The sequence below is a fragment of the Meles meles genome, chromosome 4, assembly GCF_922984935.1.
Source record: "Meles meles chromosome 4, mMelMel3.1 paternal haplotype, whole genome shotgun sequence".
Taxonomy (NCBI): Eukaryota; Metazoa; Chordata; class Mammalia; order Carnivora; family Mustelidae; genus Meles; species Meles meles.
In genome coordinates this window covers 44,863,564-44,885,453 of record NC_060069.1, presented here as the reverse complement: position 1 = coordinate 44,885,453, position 21,890 = coordinate 44,863,564, and the positions used below count along the sequence as shown (strand labels likewise).

At 53.9% G+C, this 21,890-nt stretch overlaps 1 protein-coding gene across 3 annotated transcripts in view; it reads left to right on the top strand.

Annotated features, from left to right (window-relative positions):
- Positions 1-15,644, top strand: part of BDH1 (3-hydroxybutyrate dehydrogenase 1) — a 45,849-nt gene extending 30,205 nt beyond the window's left edge. For all 3 annotated transcript variants that reach the window (XM_046003525.1, XM_046003524.1, XM_046003526.1), the window contains exons 5-7: positions 7,605-7,746; positions 13,828-13,980; positions 15,129-15,644. In XM_046003525.1, coding sequence (XP_045859481.1) covers positions 7,605-7,746; positions 13,828-13,980; positions 15,129-15,598 — 765 coding nt within the window. In that variant the 3' untranslated portion in view covers positions 15,599-15,644. The remainder of the gene's footprint in view (positions 1-7,604; positions 7,747-13,827; positions 13,981-15,128) is intronic.
- The last annotated feature ends 6,246 nt before the right edge of the window (positions 15,645-21,890 follow it).

Here is a 21,890-nt window from a genome sequence, read left to right as displayed (position 1 = left end):
AAGGCATGAATGACTCAGAAGCTGCCATATAGCAACCTGTGGTCTCCCTCTATTGGCCAGAACTTAGTCACATGGTCTTACCTGGCTACGCTAGGGAAGCTGGGAAATGTAGTTCATATTCCGAGAAATGTACCTTGCTTGAAGTCAGGGGTTCTACCGCTATAGAAGAAGGGAAGAATGGGGCGTTTGGGACAATTTGCTGTCTCTACTCTGTAGATGAGATATTTTTCTTTATATTGAAGGCAGTAAGAATCCAGATAAAGAATTATTTTTATACCAGGTTTAATATCTATAAAAACAACACCCGTTCAATGTAAAAGTTTCAATAATATAAACAAAAATAATAAAGTCATTTGCATTGCCACAGTTTGAACATATATTCAGATCAGAGAGGGTTTATTTGTCCTTTTAATTTTTCCTTCTTTTGAATTATGAAAGTAGCATATATTTATAATAGATTCAAACTCGACAGAAGTGGATGATGGAAACAAGTGGAGTCTTTTTACTGCAGTCTCTTGCCGCAGAGTAACTAAAATGTATGTGTGCACATTATTTATGACCTTTGCTATTAAACTCCAAGCCACAATGAATCGTCTTACACATATCTTTGCTTGCTTTCATTAGTAACTCTTAGAAAAATTTTCTAGATGTGAAAATACTGGGTAGAAAGGTGTGCAGTTTTTAGGTTTCATTCGAGTCTGTCAAACTGCTGCTCCCAAAAGCCACACCAATGCCTGCTCCCTCTGACATGCATGCAAAAACCTGTTTCAGGACGGATTTGGGGGTGATGGGTGTGGCATGCTGGAGTTGGGTTCTCTGCATAATGTGGACCTGCTTCAGCATGTCCTCACAGGTGCTGGGATGCCACAGAACGTTTCGTGCCTTTGCAGTTCCTTCTCCATGTTTCCAGCACCTGTGCCATCGTGCTGGCTTGTCCTGTCCAGTGGTGCAGGGACTGTATCTCGACTCCACAGTCCAGGGCAGAGGCTGCTGAGTGCTGACGAGGGTGAGAGAGAGAGTCAGGGCCTTGGATTCTAGTCCCCTATCAGCCACTAGCCCAGGGACTAGGCAGACGCTTCCCCTCCCCAAGCCCCTTACTTACAATAATGGGGTTGGACTGGGTGCTCTGATGTCCTTCCAACGGCCACAGCCATGATCCTGATTTAGTGACTGGTGTTTTCTTCAAAATACCAGACAAGGTCACTGCCAGCTCATGCCTGTTGGTGTTACTTGTTGACTGTTTTAGCGTCATGGTGTGTCTCTGCTGGTCAAAAGCTAGAGGAGGCAGAAGTCACTAGAGGTTTGAGTTAACAATGCAAATCAGAAAGCAGTCGGAGCTACTGGGGACCATGGTAAAGTCCTCCAGCCCGCTGCTGAGATGTTAAGCCACATGGTGGATTCTGACTACATCTGTCCCCCAAAACTCTGCCTGTTCCTCCTTAGACTTACCCCTCCTCTCCTGCTTCAGGTCTTGGTGCCTTGGGCCAACTCAAGGGCTTGGCTCCAGCAGATGTCTCTCATCTCCCGCATCATTAACCCCTCACGCTCTGCTGGGTTGTTTTGGCGCATGCGTGTCTGCACGCACACACGCCCACACACGCAGACTGACAGCCTCCCATCCCATGTGCACTACTGGCTCACTTCTCGGCACCCCCAGAGGGTTGTTTGTACTAGATGGTTTCTCCTGTTTACTTCCCATGTTCCTTTCAGCCCACATGGGGCTTTTGGGCCCCTCCCGTCTGTTTATTTGTTCTTTCAACCAACAGGTATCTCTTGAGCACCTACAAGAGCCCACAATATTCTCCTTTGGAGATACAGCCTACACTGATTCAGTGAGAAGTTCTTGCCCTTGCGGCACTTACACGGGGGGGGGGGGGGGTGTGACACAAAAGAAGATCGATAAATAAGTACATTGCTTTTCTGTGGGATATGGAAGCTTTTGGGAAAAAGAAAGCATGAAAAGGAGATGGAGAGTGAATGTGGTAGAGGGGCAGTTGGGTTTTAAAGAGGAAAGAAAGAGTTTACTGAGAAAGTGACATTGGAAGGAGGTAAGGGGTTAGGGAGCAAGTCCTAAAGATAGAAGGGGTGGGAAGGGACAGCCAAGCCAGAGCTCCAAGCATGGTGTGTGCCTTTGTGTTAGAGACCAGCAGGGGGCCACTGTGGTTGCAGCAAGGGAGGGAGGTGGGAGAGTGGAGTTGGGGGGCAGATCTTGTATCATAGAAGGGACAGACTACCTCTCTCTGGGTGCAAGGGAAGGCTCGATAGACCAAGGTGGCATCTTGCTGCCATCTGGAAGGACGGACAGGAGTTCCCTGTGGTGGGTGCTGATAGTGTATTTGGACACCATCAGCAGTCTAGGGAAGCTGAAGCCCAGAGCCGTCATGGAGTAAGAGGAGACCAGCTGGGCAGAGAAGTCAGAGCCAGACCGGGGAGGGGGTGGTGCCAGGGTGCCTCTAACATGGTTTTTATCGAGGATGCCAGCAGTCCCCATTTTGCCGGATCGAGTGGCCCCTTCTCAGACCAGAGCATACTGAACCTATACACAGCTTTAACCAAACAAACCATTCTTGCGTGTTACCCTTTGTTGCATGACTTTTGGATACCCCGCTCTCTTGTTTTGCTCCCCCTCCCTTGCTAGTGCTCCCACTGCTCAGCCTGTGACGGTTACAAGGCCCCAGGCTTGTTCCTCTTCACCGTTCCTTGTGCGTGTGATAGACACTTCCGCTTTACCTGGTGAGCGTCTTCATCCGGCCTGGAGGTGCTGGACCTCCTAGCAGAACAGGCCGAGAGTCTGTAAAACCCTGCTGCCAGGTTCAGTCCGTCATCTGGCTCAGTGTGGTAGAAATGGAGGTGGAGAAGGTTGGAGAAGGTTGAGAGGTTGGACGGAGTTGTTACCGAGCTGTGATATTTTCCCTCTGGTCTCAGTGGGGTGGGCTTCAAGAACACTACTTGGAGAAACAGACTCTTAACTACGGAGGACAGACTGATGGGCACCAGAGGGGAGGCAGGTGGGGGGATGGCAGAAACGGGGGATGGCGAGGAAGGAGCACTTGTCCTGATGAGCGCCGGCTGGGGTAAGGAAGTGTGAGATTACTGAATTGTACACCTGAAACTGATAGAACACTGGATGTTAACTAATTGGAATTAAAATAAAAACTTAAAGAACTACTAGTGGGGCACTTGAGTGGCTCAGCTGTTACAAGTCTGCCTTAGGTCAGGTTATGATCCCAGGGTCTCAGGATCGAGCCTGCATCGGGCCCCCTGCTCGGCGGGAAGCCTGCTTCTACCTCTCCTGCTCCCCCTGCTTATGGTCCCTCTCTCACTGTGTCTCTCTCTGTCTAAAAAAAAATAAATTCTTTATTTATTTTAAAGAAGCGGGGATAAATAATCATGTAAGCATGGAGAGGGATTTTTTTTTGAGATTTTAAAAATTTATTTATTTGACAGAGATCACAAGTAGGCAGAGAGGCAGGCAGAGAGAGAGGAGGAAGCAGGCTCCCTGCTGAGCAGAGAGCCCGATGCGGGGCTCGATCCCAGGACCCTGGGATCATGACCTGAGCCAAAGGCAGAGGCTTTAACCCACTGAGCCACCCAGGCGCCCCATAAATAAATAAATTATTTAAAAAAAAAAAAAAGAACTCATAGAGAGCTTACCATTAATGCCCTGGAGTCCTCGGCCACAGAAGGGTATGTTAATTCGACCAAAAGATGTCTGGAGGCCTAAGAATGAGGCCGGAGTGCCTCATCTGGAAGCAGAGCAGAGAGAGCTCCACCAGGAGAGGGCTGTGCTGCCTGGGTCGGACACTCTGGCCTGGACGTGATGTGGACGAAGGGGAGAGCTCCTGGAGTCATCGTAAGGGCGCCCATCCAGTGAGACTCCTAGGACCGCCCGTATTTCCCCAGCTGAAGGGGTGCCTCACTGAAGCCCAGGTGGAGGGAGAAGAGGCCCGACTGGAGGTATCTGGGGGACGGATCTCTTCAGAACCCATGAAAGCACTCCTGGCAGGGAGGGCCAGCGCTCATGCACCTGCTGTTCCTGGACACCAATAGCAGACAACAGGACCAGCCTCAGAAGACTACAGTCTTGCCCCTTAATTTGCCAGCCCCTGGATCCAACCCTGGAAGGGTCAGAGACTAAGGAAGAGGTGAGGAGGAGCTAGAAAATAAGGAGAAAGGCAGTCTTCACCCCTGTTTGGCGCCCATGGGCTTCCCACACTCCCCAGGCCTGGATCAGGACAGGCTTTAAATTGCATAGAAGCTGGAGGACTTGGGTTTTCAAACCGGGCTGCGCTGGGGTTCCTTGATTAGTAAACTGAACTGGACCCTTGAAGTTGAACAAAGAGGCTATTATCTGAGAATGTGTGGAAACACTATAAGAATTGCCTAACTTGTCATGCAAGGGTAGAAAAGAGCTCACTGATGAAATGGAAAGGGATAATGATAAAAGTGGGTTTATCAGTCAGCCAGTTCCATAGTCACCAACACAGCAGGACTCAAAGCTTGTCCCCGAGCAGCAAGACACATGAAGACGAGGACAGAAACCCTGGAGCCAGGGAGGTGGTGGGGCCCAAGCAGTGTGGCCTTGGACTGAGGACAGGTGGATCTGGAAGGGGACCGGCCACCGTGCTCTGTGGCCCCGGGGCCAAGGGTGGTCAGCAAAGGTTTTCTCTGAACAGTGAAGGCAAGCTGACTGTCTCTGTTCCCACTGACAAGGCCATCGGAGCGGGATGTGGAGGCCGTTCAGAGTGAGGAGGACTGCTGGGGAAACCTGGCAGGGGAAGGGAGGAGGTGGGGTTCACTCCTGGGATCCTGAATGCTGAGCCTGAAGCTGTGAGCCGTGGAATGAACCCCTGGTTTCCTCCGAGAGCAGGGTCTCAGCTGCCATACTCCAAACCGAGTTCACGTGGCGACCCTGAGCCAGGTGAAGAGCCTCCCCGGGGGGACCTTGGAGACGTGGGCTTAGGGCTGCCTGGAGGCTCAAGGAGACGTCTGGTGTGGAGTCTGAGAGTTGCCAACATGTGGTGGCAGGGTTCACAAAGGCCAGAGGACAGGGTGCTCAGGGGCCTGTCTGTAGGCGTCAGCACCCGCTCAGGGACGCAGGCCGCCTGGGCTCCCCTCTGAGGGGCATTTGAGGAGGCACAACATGAAGACTGCATTCAAACAAGATGCATGTTTTCTTGGTGTCTGTGGGCACCAGCCCCTCCCTCCTCGGGACTGGAAGCTGTCATCTCTGGGAGTTATTTGCTGGCAGACCCTCTTCAGGAACAGTAGCAGAAGCTCTAGGCCTGTAAATGAGACACCTGTCATGTTGTCCGGGAGGTGGGCACTGCCAGGGAGTTTCAGCGCCAAACCTTAGACTAACCAAGCCTCACACATGGCTGCCTTGGGCAGAGGGGACTCCGGGTGTCACTGGCATGTCTGGTGCTGCTCAGGCAGAGACTCAGAGGGCCACACGTGCTGCTGCTTTTCAGGCCCAGAGCAGAGGCTCCCTGTAGAGGCTGACTGTTTTTTTTTTATTTTATTTTTTATTTTTTATTTTTTCCATTTTATTTATTTTTTCAGCGTAACAGTATTCATTCTTTTTGCACAACACCCAGTGCTCCATGGAGGCTGACTGTTTAAGAGTGGAAGAGCTCTTGGCGGGCAGTGGGGACCAGCCTGACCTCCTGTCTGGTGCCTGGGTTTTCTCCACACCGTGTTCCCCACCCTGCCCCAACCCTGTCCTCCACCTTCATTGTCCAGACTCCTCTGGGGCAGTCTTGCCATCTGGATGGTGAAAATCATTCCTCATTTTGGGCTGAACTTGACTTTTTGGCCCTGCTTCTGTTTGGTGGGCTCCATGGGACCAGAGTGCTCCCTCACTCTTCTGTTCTTCCCAGGTCCCTCTCCAGAGTGATTATCTCCAGCCCCTCTGGCCCCACTGGACACAGTCCATTCACTATTCTCTCCTATGTCTCTCTGATGTGGTGTGATGTGAACGTCTTGTTCTGGGGTTAGGGTTCTCCTGGTTCAGATCACTTAGCCAGCTGAGCCTAATTCCTAGAAAGCTTTTCACCATGGATATATGTGGACATCCATATGCTTCGTACTCTTGGCCTTGCCAGGGAGGTTAGCATCAATACCACCTGTATCCCGCGCGCGTCCTTGGCTGAGAGTAGGCATTTCCTTCTCACTGCAGCCCCTGACAGCTCCTGCTGTCCTCCCACTAGATGCCTTCCTATTTCCTGCACCGCTGAGAAAGTCACTGCCAATTACATTGTAACTGACAGTATTTGCTTTTCACAACGGTGTAGCTCATCCCTAAGGTGGAGAAGATGCGGGTCGTGGAAAGGATGAAATATGGTAATAGAACCCGCCTCACGGTGTGCAGACTAATGAGAAGTGTATGTCAAGTGCTTAGCACGGTGGGAAGCACCGTCAGCACTCAGTAAATGATGCTGGCTTTTATTCACGCCCTCCAGCAGCTCTCCACCGCACCCCAAGAAGACCCCCGCCCACCTCCCCAGCTTCCTGTGCAACAACTTCCTTATGCATCTGCTCTGCCTGCAGAGGCCTCACCGCTGTCTGAAATGTCCCATTTCCCAGGGCCCCTCTGGTCCTTGGCCTCGGCTATCACTGCTCCTGAAAGGCCTGTCCCACCTTCTGGGCAGCCTCTCCCCTCCTGCCAGCTTTCATGCCACAAACGCTGCCCAGATTGTTCCCTTATGCACCTGCCCCCTTCCCAAAAATGTGCCTCTTTGAGAACAGGGGCTGAGTTACTTATTTTTGTGTCTCTAGTTCTTAGCGTAGGGCTGGGACATGATGGAGGCCCAGGAAATATTTGCTGAATGAGTGACCCTTTCTCATGTTTAATAATGCTTGGATTTAGCTTGACAGTTTAACAGGTTTTTATTAAAGATGACTCCATCTTTCCAGTAACCTGAGCAGGTCAGGACAGGTGGCGTTGTCCTTATTTCTTATTTCGAAGCTGGAAAAACTGGGCACCTGTTAAGGGTTGCACCTGAGGACACAGAGCCTGGGGAGTGATGGGACTGGAATGAGAGCTGCTCTGGCTTCTGACCATCTTGGTAGTGACAGGACTGTGGCTTAGATCAGAGGTGACACACTGGCAGCCTCCAGTCACATGTGGCCTGTGAATGTGCTTTGCTTTACACAGTGTTTAGTTTTTTTTTAAACGTGAGTAAGTTGCCAACACTTAAAAAACTGGGAAGTCCTAATTACTAGCTTAAACATCGGAGCAGCTGGCAGGCCTGGGTTACACCCATACCATGCTGGCAGCAGCTGGCAGGGGTGGAGAGGTAGGCATGTACTTCATTCCCAAGTCCCCACCCTTCCCATTGTTGGACACCCACATGCCTAGCCCTGGTGGGTCCTCACTTCGAAACCTTGGCTTAGAGAGAGGCTCCTTCCAGGAAAGCCTTGGGGGCTTGTGTCTGTGGCACTAGGTTTGGCTTGACACGTGGTCAGTCCTGGGGTTGAAGAGAACCACCTGCCAGATGAGCAGCCCCAGTGGGTCTCCAGAGACTCTCCAGAGTTGTTAGTAAGCCCCAGGCTCTGGCAGGGTGGGAAGGAGGTGGTCGAAGCAGCTCCGCTCTCCTCCCCAGGACAAAGGAGACGATGGGGTCAAGGAGCTGGATAGCTTGAAGAGTGATCGACTAAGAACTGTCCAGCTCAATGTCTGCAAGAACGAGGAGGTGGAGAAGGTGGTGGAGATCGTCCGCTCGAGCCTGGAGGACCCTGAGAAAGGTAGGGGTCCTGTTGGGGCCGCAGGGGGTAGTGCACCCAGCTGTTCTGAGGGCCCCTTTCCTAAACACTACCCCCCATTTACCGGTATCTTGCAATAGCCTGCTTGCCCTGCTGTTGAAACTCTTCCTCTCACACAGCGGGAGGAAGTGGGTTAAATTAAACACACCTGTGCAATAAGTCAATGGGAAATAAAGCCAGAGGTGCTTTCAAAACCTCTAGGAGTGGTGAACAGATGAGCACGGGGGCGGGTCGGTTCAGACTGTGTTCATCGAATGCCCACTCTGGGCCAAGTGTTGGGGACACAGAGATGGCCAAGACACAGTCCTTGTTCCCAAGGACCTCTCCAAGGTTCACTGGGGGGCTAATCTGAATGATCTCCACACCCCCTCTCAGGAAGCAGCACAGGACAAAGGGTCACAGCCCAGTCCGGGGTGGGGTGGGGAGCCCGTTAGGGAGAGCAGATTGTGGCAGGGTGCAAGAAGGGCATTCCAGAGGCGGGGAGAGAAGGAACAATGGTGGGAAGCACACAGGATATGCGGGGGGCCAAGTCCGTGGTCAAGTCTGGTGGAGGTGGTGGCAGTAAATGGGGTTGAGGACAGAGGTCCTCCAGGGTCTCGGCCCATAGCTGCGCTCCTGAGGACACCGGGGCCCACTGTTGATGTCCCAGGGGGAATGAACTATCAGTCTGGGGCCTGGGGCAGCAGTGTGGAGGGTAGTTTTAGAGGGAGAGCATGAGTGCTGGAGTACTGAACAAGGGCAGCAGGTGTTTGGGGATGTGGAGGGATTGGATTCGGGAAGGCATAGCTGGCAGGACTTGATGGATACATGTGGGGATGAGGGAGGAGCATGAGGCCTCTCCTGATGCCCTGTTCCCCCAACCCACTGCAGGAGCATGACGACGGATGGGGAGTGCCCATGGGATGCCTTGCGGGAATGTCTGGTGGAGACCAGATGTCCAGGCCTGGAGGTGAGGCTAGAGTAGGCAAGATGCAAGGTGAGCAATCAGGGGGTAAAGGGGAGAGGTAGCTGGCAGAGAGGTTGGGGACTGTGCCCCCAGAACCTGGAGGAACAAAAAGTTTGAGGGCCAGTTGCTCACGGGGTCACCTGCTGCCGAAAGTTCCCGTAACATAAGGACTTGGGTGTTCTCTCCCAGTTCAGCCCAGGGAGGGATCTTGGTGGGAGGGGCTCTGTCCGACAGAAGGGAGGAGACCCCGTTCATGGAGCACACAGCCATGGTGCATTCTGGGCTCCTCGCTTCCTCTAAGGTATTTACCTTTGAGCTTCCTGGCCGACCAGGCAGAGGGGCTTCTCTCTTTCCCACAGACAGGGTGAGGGCATCTCTCCTGAGTGGTGACTTCAGGCCCTAGGAGGGAGAAAGGGAGGAGAGGGGACCGCCCAGGGGCGGGGCTGGGCTCTGTCGAGCCTTTATGAGCCAAGCGGAGATGCTGCTGTCAGCCAGCAGCTTCCTCAGAGCTCCTGGGCCATGTGGCTGTCAGGGAAGCTGTGCTCAGGCTGCCGCCTGTCCCTGACACATCCCCTTGGCAGCCCTGGGCCACCCCCACCCCCCCACCTCCAAAGAGGGCCATTCCCAGGCTGGTCTGCTCTCAGAGGAGAGGCCTATGAGTTCCCTAACTCACTGAACATCTGTTTCATAATGAACAGGCAGAGCCAGGGCTCCTGTCCCATTAAGAAGAGGCAGGATGTGTCCCCCTGGGGTGATTCCCTGCTCTGGAGGTACAGCCCGCCTCAAGGAGTCCGTGCCGTGGGGCTACTTCATGGCAGCCTGAGGGTTTGTGGTGACCCACAGCGCCCATGGAAAGAACTCATCGCTGTAGACCTGAGAACAGAGTAGGGCTGCACCCGAGCTGGGGGCTGCTCAGGACCCTGGTCCCTGTCCCCCACTGCCAGGACAGAGTCACCTCCATTCCCTGTATTGGTCTGGGCCAGTTCGCTTGACCGGCAAGGCAGGGCAGACCCGGAACCACAGGGAGAGGCACTCACCCCCCTACCCTGGGACTGAGTTCAAATCCTCGTCCCACCCTGATGTATAAACTTTTCCCTGCTGCCTTTTTCCAAATGACACATTCCAGTGAGGATTGATAAACCACAGCATGAGCTTACTTACCTAATACTGCATTTTCTGGCAAAAGATTTGAAGATTTTTTTTGGTATGAAAACGATGAGAAATCTGTTGGACATGTGGTTGTCCTGGTTTCTCTGTCCCCACTTCTCCCTCCCCGTCTCTGTCTTCCCGGTGGCCCCCACCCCTGCCCCACCCAGGGCTGTCTTTCCTGGTAAAGCCTCTGCCCTTCTCCCCTTCTCTGGCAATGCTATCTCTGAACTCTAGGTGGCGCCCTTCTAGATCTTTCAGATCAGCCCCGGGGTCCCTAAGCCTGTGCGCGCTTCCGACTCACTCTACCTAGGCAGGATCCTTTCAGGAGACAAGTGCCTTTCATCCTGGCTCTGTGGAACAGGGGAGCCAGCCTCGGGGGGTGAGATGAAGGGGATTGTCTGATTAGAACAGATGAGCCATCTGCCACAGCCAGCGGAGCTCCGAGGGACTGGATGGACATCTGGAGCCTGGAGACAGCACTGCCCACCTCATCCCAGCAAAAGGCTGAGTGAGCCAACTGGCAGGCTGTATGTTGAACCCGTCACTTAACCTCACAGTCAGGAGATAGTTATTGAGTACCTGCTGTGTGCTTGGTAGTGTGCTGAGCACCAATGAGGGTATGACCTGGCAGGAGGATTGTGGTTGGACACCAGCCAGATGTAAGTTGGTGGCTTCATGGCAGGACCTCTTCGGAGCCATTACAGCACTGGGGACATTATGCCATGGATAGAGAAGCCCCAGTTCTACATCTGGAACACCCTCAGTCTGAGAGTGGGAAGTCTGGAGTTACGGTGGGCTTCACTCTTACTAGAAATGTGACCTTGGGCTCACACCTTCCCCTGTGTGGCCCTCAGCTTACCTATCTGTGAAGAGGGAGAAATGCTCTGCTCACACAGCCAGTGCTCATGCCTAGATCTGACCACTGCAGGCACGTGGGCAGAATAACACGGGGTGAGGGTTGGGGAGCTAGGTGGAGCCAGGGAGCAGCAGAGGCAGGAGGGACCACGAGGCAGGGGAGGGGCCGGCTGTTCAGGCTTCCAGAGGGCAGAACAAGAAACCCGGCAAAGGAAGCCTCACAAACCTGCTGCGAGAGGGAATCATCAGAGCAAGAAGTGACGGACAGAGGAGGGTCTAGCTGAGGGGCTGGCCAGGATGGAAGTGGAGGACAGAAGCTGTGACAGGGAGACCTGGGAGAAGTTCTCTAGTGATACAGGATAGAGACGACAAGGCCCCAGACTAATGCTGTGAAAAGAGGAAAAAAGGCACAGATTCAATGAGATGGCAGAGGAAGCCGACAGTGGCACAGGGTCAAGCATGAGGGCTGTGTCTTCACACAGACCAGGGTCCAAATTATCTTGTCCCCCTCTTAGCTGAGTGACACTGAGTAAGGTGCTTAACCTCCTGGAGCCCCAGCTGTGTCCTCCAGACCTGGGATAGCTTAGCTTTGGAATGAATGCATGCAGAGTGCTTAGCTCAGGGCTGGGCCTCTGTCCTTTTGATCTTGATCAGTGGTATTAATATTTCTCATCATATTGGGGAGAAGAGGTCCAGGGGTCTGTTAGCAAAGAGGAAAGTAAGGCACGAGCTGGGACAGCTGGAGCTTGCCATGCTGGTGTGTGGGGAGGGGATGCTGGGGACCTGTGTGCCGGACACTGAGGTGAGAGTGACCGTCAGGAGGAGGAGACCGCAGTCTCCTGCGGAGGAGAGCCATGAGTCTGAGGGGTACACAGGAGCCCTTGATGTGGTGACATGCTGGGGCTGTTGCAGGGAAACAGCTGTCCCCGGAACGAGCAGCAGTGTTCATTTTGAGTTTATGTGGAGTGTTGGCTGAGGACTCCTAGCTCCACAGACTGTTGCTGCTTATCAAGTCAGTGGAGTTATAATCCAGGAGCCATGTGCTTTCACAGGTCAAGGTCAATGACACTTTTTTGGATATCAGTGTCAGCTGTAATTAGTTTTTCGCTAGGGAAAAAATATGCATTTTAGGTGGGACACGGTTTTGTGTGAACCAAACACAAAGCAGCTGCAAATTTCCATGGACATAAAGAAGACAAGGCTGCCTAGGTACAGAGCACAATTCGAGAGCCGGTGATCTAGGACAGGACACTGGCGGATGCCTGTGTTTAGGGGCCGGGTAGAAGAAGGCCGGCAGGGAGGATAGAAGAGATGCTCCAAGGGAGGAATGAGTGTCGAGAACCATGAGTAGAGCTCGTACTGGGGAGAGGTTGAGGGGAGTGAAGATGGGAGGCGAGGGTGATGGGGCGCCCTTACCATGTTGCACCCCAGACACCGTGGGGCAGCAGCAGGGCTGGGACCCAGCATGGCAGGGAAATGGGGTCTGGAGGGTGTGGCTTGTGTTCTCAGAAGCCTGGTCGTGGAGGGAAGGAGAACAGACGGCGGTGTGAGGATGTAGCATGGTAAAGAGGAGGTTCTTTGGGATCTTAGGACATGGTATTTATAGACCTTCATTCATCTGAGAAATCTTTATTGAGCATCTAATGTGTACAACATCGGAGGGAGGGAGGCAGGGGCGAGAGAAAGGTTAACGTTGCATAAAAAATGAACAAGGAGTGACAGCTTATGGTTTGGAAGGTGGAGGGTGAAAGGTCAGCCTTGGCAGGTGGTGGGAGGCCTCTGGCTCTTCCTGGGAAGAAGAGAGGGGTGAAGACCTCGGCGGAGGAGGGGCTGTGGTGGCCGCATCACTGCTGGGTCCCTGGTGAGACCTGAGAGCCCGTGGCTGCCGCTCATCCACTGTGGGGAGTGAGTGAGAGCTTCACGAGCACTTTGTTAACTAGCGGTTTCCTTCCCTGATAAATGTTTTTAATTCTCCATAATTGAAGGAGAAGACACCAGAGGTCAGTTGAAGCTTTAATTTGGATAACACGGAAGGAACGCAGCTAGAGACCAATCACTCTGTCATGCATACAAACTCGTTTCCATGATTAACTTGGAAAGCGAGGTGGGGCCAGGGCTCCCATAAGCAGGAGGATAGCTCTGTCCTGAGGCTGCGGCCCATGCAGTCCTCACGCCCCACAGATGGAACTCAGAGGCCCTGCAAAGCAAGGCGGCTCCTTGGGGCCTCCTTCCCTCATTCTGCTCTGCGTCTGACTGGCTGCACATGTTGAAGGGCCTCTGCTTCCCTGGTGACAAAAGTAGCTGTCAGAGCTCCAAGGATCCTTCTAGCACCAGGGTTCCCGGGTCTGTGGAAGCCAGCTGTCCCCTCTCTGGTCTTATAGGAAACAGTCAACCCAGGTTACTCGGAGAGTGTCTGTTTGCTCTAGCTCTGTCCTCTGCCTGGGACCACATGAGGCTGAGGGGTGTTCTCAACCTGCAGAGACCAGGCGTATACACACGGGCGGTGAGGCTCACCAGTGACAACCAGCAAACAGTGCAGTGTGTGTTGTGGGAGGGGAAGATCCGAGGTCATAGTCAGGGGCTCAGGATGGATTAGGACTGGGGCTGGACCTGAGGTGAAGTCTTAGCTGAGCCACTAACTGCTATGAGACCCTGGGTACTGGGTCCCCTCCCTGGGCCTCCAGAGAAGGCTTGGCCTGGAAGACTCCTGGGGTTCTCCAGGCTTTTGGCCAGATGTGAAAGGCAAGCGAAGGGGCAGGGGCAGGAATGGAGACAGTGCAGGCTGCGGGGAGGTGACCATGTGGAGCCAGTGGGAGTGACCCCAGGCTGCGGACATCTGGCAGGGCTGGGTCATCGTGGGCCCAGAGAGGCCATGCAAGGAGAAGTGAGATGGTAATTGGATGTTTTAGACTTAAGAGAGGGTCCCAGCCCGTACCGTAGGCCTCTCTGTCTTCTATTATTCTTGGTGATTCTAGGAAGTGTCCCAAGAGCCTTGTAAGTGGCAAGTTTGGAGGGAAAGGAACAAAAGCGAGGAGAGGCATGGCTGCAGGCTGATGGGTGGTGTCTGAGGCCAAGGCTGCGTGGTGACGGTGGTTCTGTTCCATCCTGTCCAGGCTTGTGGGGCCTCGTTAACAATGCGGGCATCTCGACTTTCGGAGAAGTGGAGTTCACCAGCATGGAGACCTACAAGGAAGTGGCAGAAGTGAACCTCTGGGGCACCGTGCGGATGACAAAATCCTTTCTCCCCCTCATCCGAAGGGCCAAAGGTGAGTTGGAAAGGGTTTTCCTCCCATCCTGTCTTCTCATCTTTGCCTAGACTGGAAAGAGGTCTCTGCAGATCCAGCCTCCGTACCCCAGTGAGGCTGAGTACAGGACTTCCCAGGGGCCGTGCAGGTCTCGTGGATAAGGGGAGCTGTCTTGGCCAGGCAGGTGGAAAGGGATGTGTGGTTTTCAGAAAGGAAGGTGGATGAGAGGTCCGCAGTCTCAAAGGCTTAAAGATTACAGCAGCCGTCCCACTCTGGGGACCTAATCTAGAGAAATAACCACCTTGTACTTGGGGCTGTGTCTATATAGAGCAACTACCAAGAGAGGCACGGAGAAGTCAGTGTTGGTAGATCCGTTCTTTGGGTCACTAGGCCGCAGTTACAAAATAAGACAGTTGTGGTAGAATGTAAAATAGAGTAATAATAATGTTCGAGATTAGGAATTTGGAAAGCAGACAGAGCACTCAGGCCATGTTAGGTAGCCAAAGAAGTCACTGATTTGGATGTTCTCTCTAGATAGCAAACAATGATGGCAAAAAGGGGGTGATCCCATAGGATCTCTCCCAAAGTCTCAGCAATGATAGGATGAACCTGAGAGCTTCTGTAGGGTGGTAGAAGAAAACCCCAACCCTCCAGAGACTTCCAACTTAGAGGTTTCTTAAAGGCAGCTCCCCGAGGCGCCCAGGTTGGGGCTGGGTCTTAACTTCCCGAGGGCATTCTCAGGACAAGCATGTCCCAGGTCCGCTTGGGCTTGCTTGGACGGGCTCCACCTCCATCCCACTTCCCGAGGCCAGGCCTGTGGGAAAGCCTCTTGAGGTCCCCACCGTCTTCTAGTACCGAAGACTCCGTCCTTCTGTCCTAGCACTAAAATCAGGTTCAGAACCCTGGCCTGGGCTGCCTGCCGTGAGTGCTCTAGCATCCATTACGCATTACCCACACCCTCCTGGATGCAGGATGGCTCATTTCTTTTGGCCTGTCCTGCCTGGCATAGTCAGGGAAAAGCTGGACATGTGGCCTGAGCTGGCCTCGGCTGTGTATTAGAAGTCCCCAGGCATTAGAAGTTCAGGCATCAAAGCAGCCTGACTGGCCCCAGGCTCTCTGCCCTACCAGTTAGCGTCTCGTGAGCAGGGCTCTGCCGTCTTCCTCCGCAGGCCGTGTCGTCAACATCAGCAGCATGCTGGGCCGCATGGCCAACCCGGCCCGCTCGCCCTACTGCATCACCAAGTTCGGGGTGGAGGCCTTCTCCGACTGCCTGCGCTACGAGATGCACCCGCTGGGCGTGAAGGTCAGCGTGGTGGAACCTGGCAACTTCATCGCCGCCACCAGCCTCTACAGCCCCGAGCGCATACAGGCCATTGCCAATAAGATGTGGGACGAGCTGCCCGAGGTGGTGCGCCAGGACTACGGCAGGAAATACTTTGACGAGAAGATCGCCAAGATGGAGACCTACTGCAACAGCGGCTCCACAGACACGTCCCCCGTCATCAATGCTGTCACCCACGCCCTGACCTCCGCCAGCCCCTACACTCGCTACCACCCCATGGACTACTACTGGTGGCTTCGAATGCAGGTCATGACCCACTTGCCCGCAGCGGTGTCCGACCGAATCTACATACACTGAAGAGTTTCGCATCGGCCTCTGCTTAGAGGGGCCTGGTGGGAGGGAGGGAGGGAGGGAGGAAGCCCAGAGGGTGGGAGGGAGGGTCTGCTGTCGGCTTTCTCAGTGACCTGCTTGTGCACTATCCACAGTCCCAGGAGCACCTACTGCCAGTTGTCGCATTAACCAGAGGGGCTAGCTCAGCTCTACCTGGGGGGACCGTGAGGGGTGTGGGCTTCTTGGTGGGGTCCTTGCACTTTGAAACATGGTACGTCCATCTTTCTGAAGCTGATTTCATACAAAGACTTTGGGAAGATATGCTTATATTCAACACGGTTTTATTATAAAATACAATACAGATCCTTTACATTTTAAAGCTGAACGACAGTTCAGAAATCTCTCTCATTTGATCCTGAAACCAGCCTCATGGTTTAAGGTAAAAAGGACAGGTATTTTTTTCTTTTGTACACGAAGAATCTGTGGCCCAGAGAGGAAAGGTGAGTAACCGTCTGTGGTTTGTACATGGTCCAGGCTGTGTGTTTCTGCCACCGCGGTAGAAGCGCTTCACATTTTGTGTTCCTGCCTGCTCTGGATCCAGTTATCTGAGGATCCTGTGATGGGCTCTGTACCCTCGCCTGAGCCAGACTCCCTGCATGTCCACTGTGCACCCCTGTACATGTCCATGCCTGTGTGTGTGGCCCAGAGCCAGCAATTCCAAGGGGTGGGGACATTCTGTAAATTTCTATTTGGGATTTCTGCAGCCTTTCAGGACTTGTGTAGAGGGGCTTGTTGGCTGAGAGGTTGGTTTGTTTCTGGTTTGAGTCTGCGTAGTTTTGCCTGGGGTAGGACCATGTTGATGGGGTACCCTTGGCAGAAGCCATGGTACACAGGCCTGTGCCGGGGGTAGGTGTAGGTTCCCGGCCTGTCTCATGTGGTACACACACACACACACACACACACACACCCACCCACCCACCTACACACCCACCCACCCACCCACCTACACACCCTTCGCCATATGCCTGCCTTCCTGCTGTGGCCTTATTTTTAATTAAGCCAGGTTACTGATAGGTAGAGTCTGTGTTATCACTTCTTGGGTTGGGGTTTGAATGCTGCTATCCCTGCAATTGCCCAGAGCCTGGATGTTTGGACCCAAACCAGGCACCACGCCCTCTCCCAGGTGGCTGCAGGTGGCTGCAGGTGGCTGCAGGTGGCTGCAGGCAGTCCGCCCCAGGAACCAAACTAGCACTTCCGCCTTCTCTCTGGAAGGGCCAGGCCTGCCGCTAGAGGGCGCTCTGCCTCTTTCGCTGCCTGAGCGGCCTCTGCTCCGGACTTGGTTGCTTCCTCCAAACCTGAGGTCTCAGAGTGTTCCAGATCGACCTTCCGGTCTGGGCACAAACAGCAAGACCCCTTTAGAAACAGCGTTCCTTTCTTGGGGTGGGAGGTTGAGGAACCAGGTGGTGGGTAATAGGGAGGGCACGTACTGCATGGAGCACTGGGTGTGATGCCAAAACAATGAACACTGTTATGCTGTAAATAAGCAAATAAAAATAAATAAATAAATTAAAAAATAAATAAATAAAGAAAGAAAGAAAGAAAGAAAGAAACAGCGTTCCTGCTCTGCAAGTAGCTGTTTGTAATAAACGTGGAACTTGGTGCCAGGAGAAGGCAGAAGAACAGCTGAACAGCCAGGCGTGGCCTTCGGGGTCAGGCAGTGCTAAGGAACAGGGTGTCTCACAAGGAGGAAATTCAGCCTGCCTTTTGGGCTTTGGTTCCCTCTGTCTTGAATCAGGGATGCCCTGCCCAGCCATCTGTCTGCAAGGTGAGGCCAAGAGGGCTGGTGGGGATGACAGGGTGGGTGGTCAGGGCTGACGCCGTCTGGAGTCAGACATCCCATGGCCATCGTATTCACATTACGGCCACATCCTTTTGAATTCCAGAACTGACCTTTCAGAGTTGCATTTCTACAGCTCGGGAGATTTTGTTATCATGCTCGATTTTATGAGAGCTGGATGGATGCAACGCTTGGAGTTACACGTGTGCATGGACATCCAGGAATTAGAGGGAAGGGGAATCAGGCTCCTGAGCGCTGGATAAGCCATGTCTTCCCCTGCGGGGGTCTCTGGGACTAGGACAAGACAGTTAGGCTGGCCAGGAGGCCGCCCTGAGATTTTATTTTTACCCCAATGACCGAAAAGCCCAGAGCACCATCTTTCCAGATAATCTCACTGCTAATCAAAAGCTCACAGTGACCAAATTCACTCTGGTGGCCTAGAGCCTCCCTGGGAGCAGGTCTGGTTCTGATCCCCGCAAGAGATGCAGAGGTAGGCAGAACAGAGGTGGCTGTTCCCATCTTACAGATGACATAACTCAGACCCAAAGAGGGAAAGTGACTCACCCCGTGTCACGGTGGATCTGTGACAAAAGTCTCCTGAGCGGTGCTCTTCACCTTCACCTCACCCCAACGGTCCTGGGAACTAACCCGACACCCAGACCCTCCCTGCTTGCCTGTCAGCAGAGAGCTGCCCCTTCTTGGGGTGAAGATTGGTTGTGGGGGACATTGAGGGGAGACAGAAGGCTCCCCTTCTGCGGGGTACAGATGGCGCCCATGGGGGCAGCCTCGGGGAGGAGCGTGATCACTAGGGTGCCCTCATTGATGGCTGGAGGCTGGCTGAGAGCTCCCTGCAGGTCGCTTCTGACAGGGGGCGCTTACCATGCCACGTGGGGCCAAGAGGCTTCTAAGCAGTCTCGAGGCCAGCCTGGCCCTGCTGGCCTGGGGCCTGTCTCGGCTGCCCTTGCCAGGGGTCCACCAGACTCCCCACTTATGTGGCTCATGCCCTTCCCACATCTCAAACAGGGCCTGGCTCTGCGGAGCTATGTGGAGCTCGGCGGAGCTCGGCTGGGACAGGTGCAGAAAGGAGCGGGCAGAGGCTCCCTCACTTGGGTGACACCAGTCTCAGGCTGCCAGATGACAACAGGCACATCTGTGCGGGGCTGGCCGCCTTACCCAGCCGATTCGCGGCCTCTCCCCTGCGTCCCGCAGCGGCCCTGCTAGGGAGGCAGCGTGGGGTTACTATCTCACGGTACACAGAAGGAAATGATGACCCAGAGTCTCTTGCCAAGGGAGGGCTAGAACTGGGTGGCCGAGCCAGATCTAACCTCCAGTCCGGAGCTAGTGATGCATGAAAAGCAGGGCAGATGGCACCAGGATCTAAAATAAGGAGGGGAAAAAATACCTCAATTATGTAACAGTGAGAAAAGTCTGTAAGCATATACACAGTAACAAGCACAGAGTCCTGCCACATGAGCCAGCACCTCCCTCCCCGCCCCCTGTGGGAGAGCCGGTGCTGGGGGAGCCCATCTGCATCTCTCCAGGAGGAAATGTGCCTGGATGGGGCCAATGCTGCCCCCCTGTAAGGGACCTTTCTGAGGGCATGCTCTAGGAACACCGAGACCCAACCTTGGGCAGAGACAGAGTCTGCAGGTGCTTGCAGAGTGCTTGAGGGCTCTAGGAGCCTGCGGCTGGAGGGTCCTCAGATGAAGCTGTGGAACAAGGAGAGCCGTGGGGCCTGGTGCTCTGCTGGAGACCACAAAGGCAAGCCCAGAGCATCCCAAGGCCCTCCTGGTGTGTGTGCACCCTAAGGAAGCTGGTCTGTGAGTGGCAGCTTCTGATGGACTGGGTGAGCCCTTGCTGGGCTATGGACCAGGGACCAGGGCTTGGACTAGGGCTGGGAGGGCCTGCTAGGATCCCCAGAACCTCAGAGAGGGAAAGGGGATTCAACCACCACCAAGCCTGACTCTCAGCCCCCAGGGAGCTGGCCAAGCCTTGAAGCCTTGAAGCCTTGAAGCAAGGAACTCATTACTTCCTGAGAGAGCATGTCCTTGGGGAGAGGTTGGGGAGAACTGATCCAAAGACTGGGCTGAAATCTACCACCTCCGAACATAAGTCTTCTGGCAAGGAGCACGGAGCTCATTACCTCCTGAGACAGCATGTCCTTGGGGGGAGGTGGAGGAGAACAGATCCAAAGACTGAGCTCAAATCTACCACCTCGAACATAAGTCCTCTGGCACTTGCCCGTGACCCAGAACTGCACAGCATCAGGTGTTTGGAAACAGCCAGGTCAGGTGCAAGAGCCCAGGTCCCTCATTTGACAAGGTTTCCATATCCCTCGCTGTCTGAGCAGGAGGTCTTGGCTGTGGTTATCCCATCTCTTGTTCTTGATGACACACCAGGCTGAATGACTACCCGTGTCCCTTCCAGTTGCAAGGACTTGGACACAGGTTTTAATACTTTTGGTGAGAAATGCTGACGTCTCACACATGGGCCCCCTTGCTACTAAGTACACTCATGACTCCTCTTACATCTGTTCCTCACAAACAGCTTATGAGTTAGGTTGGACCACCACTGCCATTTTATAAAGAAACTGAGTCTTGGGGAGGTGAAGTGATTCACCTGAGATCATAGGGTCAGGAAGTGGGAGAGCCTGGCTTCCATCCTTGGGGCCCCTTCCTTTACCCCTAGGCTGCCTCAGTCTCCCCATCAGGGCCCTTGACCCCACTCAGTCAGAGGCTGGCCAGGTAGCGCATGAAGGAGGGATGAGGGGAGCACTGAACTCAATTTCTCCTAGCCCACAGTTTTGTAGAGAGCAGTGTGGAAGGGAGCCTGGGCCCTGGGTCTCATTGAAGCTGTGGCCGTTTTTCTGTGGGACCTGCCAGTGGCCTGGGCCCTGGTGGGGTGGGGCTGAAGGGTGGAGACAGCAGGGCCAGGAAGTGTTCCCAGGGCCAGGTGAGCACCATCGTGACTCACCACCGAAGGACGTGTGTTAGAGGGGAGAGAGCGCAAATGGGGACCCACCTCAGGGGATGCTGGGGCCCAGAAACGCCCTGTCCTGCTCTCGCAGACTTAGTCTGTAAAATGTTAGGCTGCTCCCCTTATCAAATTATGGATGAGCTTAATTACAGCGCACTGAGTAACCACAGCGGGCTCCTGACCGCTCCTCTCAGCTTCAGCTGCAGCCACCCCGGCTTCTGGGGGAGCTGCTCGTTGTTCTCAGGGCCTCAGCGTGGCTCAACTCTGCTCTCCCACAACAAGAGTGGGCTTGACGGACCGTTCTGTGGGCCATCCAGCCTTGTCTTCCATTATTGGGTTGTTTACACTGCGGGGGCCTCTCTCTCTCCGATGTCTCTTGTGTTCTGGCCAGAGGCTTTGGTTCATCGTGTCTGACCAAAGGTCTACAAAGTAGCGTGGGGCCTGCCATGACAAACGAAGAAACAGCATGGCGCTGGGTGGATGAGAGCGCATGCGCTCTGTGAGGCTCTGAGGGCACCTTCAAGGAAACGGGGTGAAGAGCAGCAGGCCGCGAAGCACTAGTGATGTAACGAAGGACATTGTAAACGTCCCTGCAGCTGGCAGCATCCACAGACTTGTTCCAATGGAAGGAACTGGTGGAAGGCATGATGTGATTCCAGGGGGCTTTGGTGGGAATGGAGGAGCGATTGTTGGTCATCATCCAAATGCCCCTTGTGTTCCCATATTCAGAGGATCGGACCCGTGGTCAGTAGTATCTGTTCCCTCTCCTCCTGCTGCCCCCATAAGACTTGAACCTCTTCTTTGTGCCAGGCCCTGTACTGGGCACAGTGGGTCCAATGGCAGGCAGCCCACTGCAATCCCAGAACCCCTGGGCTAGCCCAGAAAGCAAGAAACTTTAACCCAGGGTGACAGGTGTCATGATTTGGAGGAAGCAGTGTAATACTTTGTTTTACCAGAAATGAATAAAAGTATAGCCATTTTTAACCCACACACAACCTAATTTGGCTTCTTCCTTGCATAACTTTGGAGCCTCGGGCAACAGTAGATTGGGGGGTGGGGATGAAAGGACACAGGGGCCCTTCCCTACTTGGGGAGTCCCCAACTTTCCCAAAGGAAACAGAAAAGTGAATGTCCCTGGAAAAGCACGACTGGGCCTTGTCCAAATGCCAAAAACGTAAGGTAGCCAAGCCAACAGTGCTGGGGGGTTCAGACACACGGGGCTGGGCACGTGATCTGGAGGCTGAAGGCAGAACCAGACCAGGTGCTCAGGCTGAGCACAGACATGGAAGAGGGGACACCACCTGAAGGAACGTGACGAATTGGAGTTTTCGGCTTTGGGTGTTTATCTTCTGTGAAGCTAAGTGTACAACAAAATACAGTAGGGCACTAAAGAGAATCTCTTGGGAAAGCAGAGAGAGAAGGAGCAAATCTGGGGGTCCCGGAGCTGGCAACCCCTCGGGAAGGGAGCCTGCTGGTGGCGTCCCGTTGGAGATGGAAGGAGTTCGG